The sequence below is a fragment of the Stereum hirsutum genome (assembly GCF_000264905.1).
Source record: "Stereum hirsutum FP-91666 SS1 unplaced genomic scaffold STEHIscaffold_15, whole genome shotgun sequence".
Classification (NCBI taxonomy): domain Eukaryota; kingdom Fungi; phylum Basidiomycota; class Agaricomycetes; order Russulales; family Stereaceae; genus Stereum; species Stereum hirsutum.
This window is the reverse complement of record NW_006763145.1, coordinates 400914-411694: the sequence shown is the minus strand read 5'-3', so window position 1 is coordinate 411694 and position 10781 is coordinate 400914. Positions and strand designations below refer to the sequence as shown.

The window sequence follows — 10781 nt, the reverse complement described above, 5'->3', positions numbered from 1 at the left end:
CTAGTCGAGTCAGCCTGTGAAGTGGACGCTGCGAGACAGGAAGTGCTGTTTGTATGTAGTCGTGACAGTGCCGGTGATGCGCAGACCTTTGAGCGTTTGAGACCACGACTAGTGGCTCATGTCTCCGTCGTCTACGATTTCAGCGCTAGCTGATCCACTCGTCGATGACTGAGTCAAGGACTGGGACCCTAACTTGGATTTGGAGCCGAGCTTGGACTCTGAGGTGATTTGACTCTTCGCCGTTCGTTGACATCATCGTCTACGGACAACCCAGCCCCAGACATGATTCCCACCACGGGTGCATTACTCTTCCTCGGGCCAAAAGCAATTGCAACCCGCGAAGCATACCGCGAACCACGAACCGTCATACAGTGAATTCTTTTGTCAAGCTCAGCAGTGGCAATGTCCTGATGTGGGCCACACCGTACAGTGCTGCGACGCCCGTAGTCGTATCGCGCTTGAGTTGCATCGCATACTTTGGGACCACTTTCGAACCTCGGCATCTCGCCACAAGCGTTGTTCTGAAGTCTCCTCGTCCATCATACACCCTGCTTCAGGCGTACTTTTCGAGTCGTAATCAGGACCTTGAGCAACGCGATGCGTCTTCAGGGTTCACAATGATTTACGGATAGTTCGTATATCTCGACGAACGAACGAAAAGCTCCTAATACTGATGTTCGTTTCCGAGCTCTGGTTTCCGTTTCTTTCGGATGAAGTGGCACGGCTGCGAGTGCTGTACATACACTGTGTTTCCCAAACTCGGACAATGCTCGACGAGAATCAGCATGGTCTGAAACGGTCCCTGAACGTCGTCTTCTGGTGTTGTCACGAACCGATTGTCGCGAGCTCGAACTCGGTCTGGTCTGACTATCTTAGACTCGAGGGCTGACGATGCTCGGTGTAGTTTGACGATACGATCTATTGGGGCATGTTGAACCTCAGGGACTCGGCTGCCAATGCTTTACGCAGGGTCTTCTGAGCTCCGATGAGGGTCGACGGGAATCAGCATAGTCTAAAGTCGTCTTTGAAGTTCGTTAGACTTCGTCCTTTGGCATCGTCGTGGATACAGTCCGACTGGCCTGCTTGAGGGCTGATGATGTTCAATGCCGTCTGGCAAAGCCCATCAACCCCATCCCTCGTGATATCTCGTAACAGCACATCCATTGGCGGATACTAGACTTCCTCGTCTCGCCTCCTATATGCATACAACAGCATCCTTTCCCAATCCAAGAAAAAAACACGTCCTGACAGAACAGACCATAATACCCAATCGTACACTTCTCCGAGCCGTTTCTTTGACGTTTCGCTTTACCCAATCCAAGAAAACCCGTCCTGCCCAAACTAATCCTACAAAATTGTACACTTCTCCGAGTCGGTGCGTTTACGTTTCGATGCCCAACTATTTCGCCCTGCTCGAATCTACAATTCCGGATGCACGAGGTGGAATGTGTTCGGGGGGTCTATCGTCTGCGTCTTTCATGGTGGCGACTCGTTAGCGACAGCGAGATGTTAAGTATTACAAAGAACTCCTGCGTACCTTCCTCAGGCATGTTCATCCGGCGCTGCTGATGCAAGGGCTGCTGGTGTAGGTTCTGCCGGTGCAGGCCCCGCCGGTGCAGCCCCTGCTGGTGTATGGGCTGCCGGTGCAGGTGCTGCTGGCGCAGATGTTGAGGATCCAGACGTGGCTGGAACGGCCACCGCTTGCTCAGGTGTTGTTTGAGCAGGAGCTGGTGGTACAGGCGTTGCTGGAAAGGCTGCGAGAATAGCTCTTCTGGCCTGTTCATTTACTGCGTGAACGTCCTCCTGCAGATGTCCCCTTTGTGAATTCGAGTCAGGCACGGTCAGTTGCTCCAGCCTTCTTTTCGCATCAGCGAGAATCGCTTCGGCCTTGGGCAGATCCTTCAAAATTGCTTTGGCTCTCGTGACGTCAGCCAAAATCACTCTGGCCCATTTAGCAGATTTCACCCCTTCAACCACCGTATTCCTGGTCACTTCCCCATCAGCCGAAGTCACTTTTGCCATAGGCTCCTTTACCCAAGCCTCTTGGTCTTGTGTCGTAGTCTCTCTAGCCCAAGCCGCCTTGTCTTCTAATCGGTGGGCCATGTTTTGGACAACTGCTATGATGCCCTCCCGCAGCTCGGAGGACATAGCTGTGGGTGCACCGAGGACGTCTTCGGCGAGAGAGATTACTCGGGAGACGATATCTGAGTAAGACCTAGGGTCAGGATCGGTTTCTCTCAGACGGAAGAGGGCGACGGCATCAAGCAGTTGTGTCACGAGAGGTTCATTGGTCCTGAACTTTTGTGCCTGTTCAAGTGCTGCTTCGGCGAACACCTGCAATCCACGACGAGAGAGACATCGACATAATTCTCGAAGGGCAGTGTCGATGTCCGTCAATTGGGCACTGTCTGTCATATCTCTATAGGCATTCCAGGAATCTATCAGGGCAATCATGTTTTGGCGATTCTTGAAGATCGGATGACTTCGAAGGTCACCCATAGACCCAAATAGGACAGAGAGTGGGTTTCCTGAGAGTGGGTCTCCTGAAGGGTTTTGAGGGACCCCTGCTACCACACACTGAGTATAAAACAGGCTGCTCGCTGCTAGAGCTTGGACTTGACGGAGTTCTGTCTCTAACCCAGAACCTAGCTCAGCGAAAAGTAAAAGCATACAGGGTGCATCATGGCAATTATCCTCTGAGCTCTCTAGGAGATGAATGGTGGCCAGAGCCTCCATGTATGGGGAAGTCCACAATCTCTCTGAGGCTTCACGACGCGGGTATTCATTGTAATCGGTCTCGAGTGCAGTGCATAGTGCTTTGATTATTCTGGCCCTCTGACGTTGTAGGAGGGAGAAGTGTTGGTCATTCGGGTCTAGGTACCCTAAGGTAAAAATCAACAGTGTTTTGAACAGTGAGCTATATATTCCTGGAGAATAGTCATAGGTAGAATAAAACGTACTGTAATATTTTATGATCGTAAATGCACACGTTGAATTGGCCTTTTCGCCATATTCTGGCAAAAGAAGGTCAACGATGATTTGGGTGACCTTTTCCGTATGCTTTGATTGCAGTACGGTGGGCTGAATTATGCCCCATAAAGAGCCTGCGATCTTGGCTGTATCATGGTGGTCGTATGTGTTCACAAGCATAGTATGGTAGGCCTCCAGTACCATAGTCTCCGTCGGTGTAGATAACTGGTGACGCCTATAGATTTTTGGTATGTACCGCAACATGCGTTGGAAGTTTTGCCACGAAGCGGCAGCTCTGGCCGTGTCATACCATTTACTAATGGTATCCCAGATATATACCGGGTACAGAAATCGCATTTGGACTGGAGCGAGGCCAAAGAAGATGGTTTGGATGATCGCAGCACCGCAGAAGCCCACGATAACAGAAGATATGACGCCGGCGGCGAACACGGGCTTTGGGATAGGTGATAGCGCAAAAGCGCTCGCGAATACGGTGTTCAGGAGGCCAGCAATAAAGAGAACCACAGCAATGATCAAGATGTACGGCAATGCGTCAACGGCAGGTTTAAGGAGACGGGTTGATTCCGTCCATCGAACGAGCATCATGATTAGCTTGTTGTGAGCTTCAGTTGTCTCGCGGGAGACTCGAGCTATGGAAGCGGGATAGGTCCGTTGGATGACAGCTAGGGATGCGATGGAGACCTAGAAATTTGCGGTGAAAAGTGGAAGATATTATTATTTATCAAAGAGAAGACACAACTTACACTTGTCAAGAGAGAAAGCGTCCAGAAGACAACTTGTCGAATAACACCAGGGTTTGGGTTGAACGGGATCGATTCCGGGAAATCCAATGAAGATGTCTGCCCCTGGCTGAGCTGGATGATGACTTCTGTAAGGTTAGAAACCAGTTCGTTCGTACGCTCTGCAGGGTCCTGCGAGAGCCCCGCCAATGCCGGAACCAGAAATGAAGTCACAATGGCAGAAAAAAGAGCAATCTGGAAAGATAAGGTGAGACAAAGCGGATGTCGTGAGTAATGCAAAAAGCCTGACAAAGATCAGTAGGGTATCCAATGTGTCCTTCCAAGATTCCAATTCAGGTTTAATGCTACTGCTTCTGGCAATGTTCGACAAGACAGGAGTCCAGCCGTTAGTCTCCTTGGCATAGTAAATTCGCGGAGGCTGCTGTGCTGTGGGCGTTGTATTTGAGATATATCAGCTGATAGAAATTCAACGAGCCTGATATCGAGCTATCGCTCGAGGATTAAACAATGACATACTGTTATTCGAGAGTTTCTCTGGAAGATTGTAAGTGTTTAGCAATTCAGACAAGCATACCAGTAAAATCTCTACCGATTGATTTGATTTGGCGCTCCATCATTTCACTTTGTCTATTGAGAATGGCGTCCGCCATCTCATTCTGCTTATTCAGAATTTCATCCATCATCTTCTTTTGCTGTTTGAGGATATTTTCCATCATATGCTGCTGCTGATCGATGGGTGTGCCAAGCGTGGTCGACTCGCCGCTTTCCGAACAGCAGGAGACTTCAAAGGCCATAGAATCGGAGAGAAACGACCAGTGCTCACGTTGACTGCAGACTTGATTGAGGCGCATTGTCCGCCATATCACTGTACAATCGAAGGTGGACAAGGGGAAGAAGGCAGTGTGAGGGGTGACAAGACTTGGACAAGGTTGAGTGGATGGTACAACAATGACCTGTGGGAGCGGGGCCAAAAGTGCGGTATGTGAGGACAGGCCTAGGGACAGGGTACATAGGCTGCTGAAGGCGTGGTTCAAGCATGCATACACGCATATGTAACACGCCACTTAGGCTTAAAAAGCTGGGCACGATCATATGTTTACAAATCACAAGGGAGCTTGCTTGTCACGAAGACCGGGGCCCGGGTACATACACCGCAAGCAGCTGGCGACCAGTAATTTCCGGCTTGGGTCTCAGAATTTACTTCTGTCATGCTAAATGGGAAACGGATAAAGAAGCAATTAAAAAGGGCTTGACAAAGCATTGGAAGCAGTATTGGCAGTGCCGTGCTCTCTCTCAAGCATTGCTGCAGTTCTCGGCTGTGTAGACAAGTGGTATTGAGTAGTTGCAAAGGTTGGCCTGAAACTGACGAACTTGGGCAGAGAAAGCGACGAGAATATCCTTCTGTGCTATGAATAGTATCTCATGTTTTCCGCGAGGCTTACGGATATGAAAGCAAAAAAAAAAAATTGAACATAATCGGCGGGAAGTGCATCAGCAAGACCGCATTACCCTAGCGCCCCTCTCACGCTCTAAATCGGTCTAGATGGTCTGATTGCTCTTCGCGCTTAGACCTCACGAGGTCTTGCAGACTCGATAGAGGTTGAGCTGGTACGATAGACCATCGTAGTGCTCGGTATTCATCTGACTCGCAGGTTAGAGGACGAGTTGGATGCTCAACTCTTTCTCTTTATGCAGAAGTACTTTATGAGGATGCAGTGGTGCTACTACCACCTCCTCACACTCTTCCCTACTGTGGCAGACCCGGGACAATATGTGCATGTGAGTAAAATACAGACTGGACAGGACCCAGTGATGATTGCGGCAGAGACAAGTCGAACGGAAGGGCCGCTCAGTCTGACAGCGAAAATAAACCGTGAATGCTTGATGGAGGTGATAATGCGGGAGAACGCAAGAGCGTTTGGACAGAACAGGTCAGAAACGGACAACCGTGTCTCCCCAAATGCCTGCCCTAAACAGCACGTGGGTCTGTTGATACTTGGCGGACAGTGTGATTTTTGCATCTCGCTTCTTTCCGTCCCTCCATGATGCCCTTGACTCGCTCTTTGCGTGAACACGTCGAGCAATCTCCTCGAAACGCCCCTCAGTGAACACAGCTCATTGTCCAATCGGTTCATTTCTCGCATTTTTGTTTGCTTCTTTGCTCCCGCGGTGTGAAGAGGCACCCCGCGAGGACGGGGCGGACGTACTTGATAGTATGCTAAGATTTCAACAACATCCCTTCGCCAGCTTCCCACTTTCCCCGTCCTGCCCCCACCTGCTAATGCCGGCGCACTACACCGTTCCTATTTTGACGGGTCATGACGCGTCTAACACCCATCTTCCCCCTCTCCCTAGCCGTTTGCGAACTACCTTGACGGTTCTCTACAAGGTGTGTGCACACGGTCAACCCCAGCTCTTCTTCCGCTCTGCTACTTATAATACTTACAAATATCCATTAATCATAGAACCTGGCCGGGGCTCATAAGTTATCGGTATGTTCTTCTTACCGCCATTCCTTTATACCCGTGTGATTCGCTGTTCGATGCGCTCGCTGACTTATGTCCTCCGTCTCCCAGCTGTGAAAATAACCTTTCGGCAGTCTTCGTATAGGTTTCCTGAGGTCGATCGTTCAATATCCAGGTTTTGGCGGTGTATGCGCATACCTAGCTATAGTGCAGGGTTAGTTAATGCTGTCAGGGTGCGAGTGCGAAGGTGAGGTACTGATATTGATGTGGCGACGCGTCGCGAGCACAGACGAGTACACGGACTGAAGGCGATTGTACTGTATTGCGATATGTGCTGAGACACGTGTACATCCGAGTTGTAGTTCTTGCCATGGTATACTATCTCCCAAATACATTGATTTATTTGAAGCTTCGAAAACCTCGCGTCGTGAAGCACTGTGAATTGTCGATCAAGCTCTGAGGAACGTCAACGACCTGAGGAGAGCTCTTGAAAGCTCTATGGCTACTCTAGCGGAAGAGCCATGGGTCTGGTCAAATTTCTGTCAACGGGTTCCTTAGAGACAGGTGGCACGGTCTGAATGGTCTAGGCGTTCTATTCCTAGACCTGATAGACGCGTGCGGTCTTGCTGATGTGTGGCCGACAATGGTTCTCCTCTACACGGATGTGTTTTTTTCTCGAGCGAAAGCGTCCTCTTGCAATTGGAAAGATTCGTCCCTCCGATCAAATGGCTGTATATGCAGAGTCACAATATACACTTTTTTGGAAGACAGAAGAAGACGAACGAGTGATGAAGGTATGCATGATGGATTCCGCTTCCCGGACACATGACTCGCCTCATTCAAGGGTTTTCTCGGGCACCCGGTGAAATGAGCTCATTTGCGTCGGAAGAACGGTGATACACATGAACTTACTCGAGACCTCAAAGAATCTGTTACATTGAAAAAGGCTTAATACGGCTCAGAACACTTCAAATGGCGCCTTGATAAGTTCCCGCCCTCCTTGTCCGATGTTTTCGGATTTCTGTCAACATGCAAGCACCCATCTGAATTATGGACTCCGAAGAATACTCGAACGCAACTATGAACCATCACAGACACTGTATATGTGACCAATTATATATGTAAAGTGACAAAGTGACAGGCAAAGTTGTATACACGACGCTCTATCAAGAGAAGCAGGAGTGTCTGACCAGGCACGTCAAGAATCACTGACTGTATACTATCTATCAGGTTGTCTCTTATTTAACGGCGGAGGGGGGCCTAAACATAATCAATGATGATGAACGGTAAGCTATCGCTGATCAAGCAATTCAGTGAAATTGACGGACTGACCTAAGTACTCGACATCACACCCTCCTGCGCAGAACGTGTTCAACCGACGCATTCGCACAGCCATGGTTCGAGAAGTCCGCATCAGCTTGGAGACGCTGACACCGTGGACAGAATGCTAAGCACTCACATGTATCCGTCCGTCGATGGCATCCTCCGCATGTGATCTCTTTGTTATTTTGTTTGTAGCACTTTCTTCTCTGAGGGTGCATTACCCCACTGGCCAGAGTACACCCACACCCTTCCCAACTCTGATAACACACGTCAGACGAGCGGAACGTTCTACACCCCCCTCTCTTGCATTGCACTCCGGGTCCAGTCGTCGCCACAATGTGACCCACGGCCATTCCAAGAGGCCCAAAGAGAGCACCAATAAAAGGTGCGGCGTTCCTCCACGGATCCGGATCATCGGGGTCGTGAGGGTGCGGAAGAAGGCGGCCTGAGTGATTATAATGTATGACCTCAGAGGCGTGCTTGTAAGCGATGGATGGATGACATCGTCCGTATGTGCGATGGTCACCTACGGAGTGACAAACCACACATGCTTCGTCAAGAATGCAGATCTGTGAACAATCATCACTGGTCAGCCACAAGGACTCAAAGCGAAGGAAACACCAGCAACTAGTGCGTACTTGGATCGGAGAATGTGAGATGCGCAAACCAGCTAAAGTGACCACATTCTGCTCAGGATTATCTTCGTACATTGAGATGGACCTGGGGGAGGAGCCTGTCTCTTCGTCAAGGACACATCCTCTCACGGGAAGAGCGTCATAATCGGTGTAGGGTTCGACAGCTGCTCGGATAGGAGGCTCATGACGTGGACGTAGATTCTCGACGATGAGGACGATAACATTTCTCCACCCGTCTCTCCCGACGAGACCGTCGATAAATTTGGCCTCCCATCTGATGTGGCCATCAACTCGAGTCGCAGGCTGAAGATGCCAGTTGATCCCATGTATGGTGTCTATCTTCTGAATAGCGAGGAAATTGAGGAGGGCGCGTAAAATAGACTCATCGCTATGCTTGTCGTCTGTTGCATCGATTCCGCGGGTGTCGTGAAGACCAGGCATGTCGATTGCACGGTCGCCATTGGCGAGGGTGTACATATGAACGGTGCTCGTGTCCGATTCTGCGCCGGGATTGACGTGAGCGGGTCCACCTTGATACTTTATGCTCGTTGTATTTCCTGAGCCTGTACAGCCGAATACGAGTATGGTTCTTGTCTGAAAAGGTGTCAGTGAGGATTAGAGGGATAAAAAAACAATGGATGACATGCCACCATTATATGTACCGTTACTGGTAGGCCTGGAACTTGAGGGTAAGGATAGCTGGAGTATTATGGCAGTGTGCAGTTCGCCTTCATATATGGACGAAACATTGGTGCAGCATGCCGTGAACCACGCAGCGGTTTTAGAACGAGAGTGATCGAGAGAAAATAAGAGTCTTCGCTGTTCTATGAGCACCCCCCTCGCTGGCCTGATCAAGCACAGTATGAACTCAGAACTCCTCTAGGATAACGCACTTACTCGCAATGTTCATATATAACGTCGACCCAGCTTTACGGATGAGGGTTCAAACGTTCATAAGCACTAGGGTACGCCACAAGAATTCTGGAAAGTCCTTCTTTGAGGAGAGTGCTCGATCGAATCCCTAATATAACTTTTCGGTCTGAACATAGCAACTAACCAAACCAAACAGTCGGGCTATGTGGAGAACTCCGGAGCAATCTATGATCTCTCTGCCGCAAGACTTGCGAAGGCATCTCATAGAATGCTTCTGAAAGATGCGGCAGAGGGGAGCTATTGCGAAACACTTATGGCACGAACATGGATGTGGGCCGTCCTCTGCGTTGCTATCGAGATATATCGAGAGGCATCAATAATGTAGCACAGCCGTAGAAAGATCTGGCCATACAATACCAAATGTATTGGAGATGGTTCTAGTGCTTCTTGGAACACAAGGGAAGAACTGGGTGACTTTCCGTAGCAGTCTAGAAGTGTTCCTTGACGCACAGAAGCACAAATACAAGGCTCTCAGCCAAACAAAAATCGATCTGAGCCTCTTTTCTGTGTTCTAGGTCTCTAAACCGTGCACAAACCCCCTACGGAAAGTCACCCACTGACGCCGAGATAAACATTTGAAGCTGTAGCAGCAGTGATTCGACAAATGCGTCACAAGGGAGAAGTCTGAACGCCAGTGTGGATTCAATCCGTGCATTGCTGGATCGATCTCAGCTGCGTATCAAAAATTGTGTCACGCAATACATAATCGTCATACTGCAGACTATGTGGTCGCGAAGAAAGGCTAGAATAGTGGCAATTGAATCTCTGACGAAAGAGACGAACGAGAGAAAACATTAGCAAACCCTGAAAAGGCACTGACGGCGAAGAAATTACCGCAGACGAGTTATATCATATTCCGAGAAGTTCTTGCGATAGAGCGTGAGGTGTAGAATGAAACTGGTAGGCAATACTAGGCCCAAGTGGTAAGAATTAATAGGGGAGTCCACGATGGCGTTTAAAACGACGTTTAAGCGTGCGTTTGAGCCCAAAAGCCGCGCTGCGTTCTTGAACGCGGCTTTGAACGCACGCTTAAACGGTTATCGTGGACTACCCTGATGATGGGGTTAAACAGGGACATAGAAGCCCAAGTCAAAGGAATCGTTCGAAATGAGGAGCGAATTCAACATGGCTTCCAAGCGAGACACACACTGCGCATAGACAGACACGGGTGCTGGAAATTTTTCTGAGTCATTGTCTCGGTGTGTTGGTCACCTATGGCATGGAATAAACTCTTCGGGTGAGGATAGGTAGTCAGTGGGCAACAGGGGAAGGGGATAAAGAACGTTGCTCCTCAGTGGAGGAATTCACGATATACCCAGACAAGGCCCAGGAAGAACTATAAATAGGTATTGCCAGGATGGTCCCACCGACCTCAAATGAAAAACTGGTCTATGCCGAAATAATGGAGTCCCACAGATGAGCGAAATCCAAGACCAGAGTGGATCGAGAACGACAAGTACAAGCTGTCAGAATACGAACCGCCAGAGTGTTCACATCTTCAGAGTCCGTTTCATTGTCCAGGGAGCGATGGTCTGGTCACTACGTGGTGCAAGTGGTTCGTCGACAAAGGGTACCCTGCCTGGCCCTGGCCTTGTCCCCACTGCGCCATCGTCGGTGAAAATTAGGTGAGAATACGGGTGACAATGAGTAGAGAGAGGTTATCGCGCTGGTACGGAACAGGCCAAGAGCGCGTA

At 49.6% G+C, this 10781-nt stretch overlaps 2 protein-coding genes across 2 annotated transcripts; both read right to left on the bottom strand.

Annotated features, from left to right (window-relative positions):
• Positions 1-3653: 3653 nt before the first annotated feature.
• STEHIDRAFT_64732 (uncharacterized protein) lies at positions 3654-4113 on the bottom strand (the record flags this gene model as incomplete). The annotated part of the gene is made up of 2 exons (XM_007308261.1): positions 3654-3965; positions 4021-4113. Coding segments are annotated over 2 exons (405 nt in total), but the record flags the coding sequence as incomplete, so codon positions are not given.
• Positions 4114-7736: 3623 nt separating this feature from the next.
• Positions 7737-8631, bottom strand: STEHIDRAFT_114243 (uncharacterized protein; the record flags this gene model as incomplete). Its single annotated transcript, XM_007308385.1, has 3 exons — positions 7737-7964; positions 8062-8088; positions 8158-8631. The coding sequence occupies 3 exons, from the start codon at positions 8629-8631 to the stop codon at positions 7737-7739; spliced, it is 729 nt and encodes a 242-aa protein (XP_007308447.1).
• Between the last annotated feature and the right edge of the window lie 2150 nt (positions 8632-10781).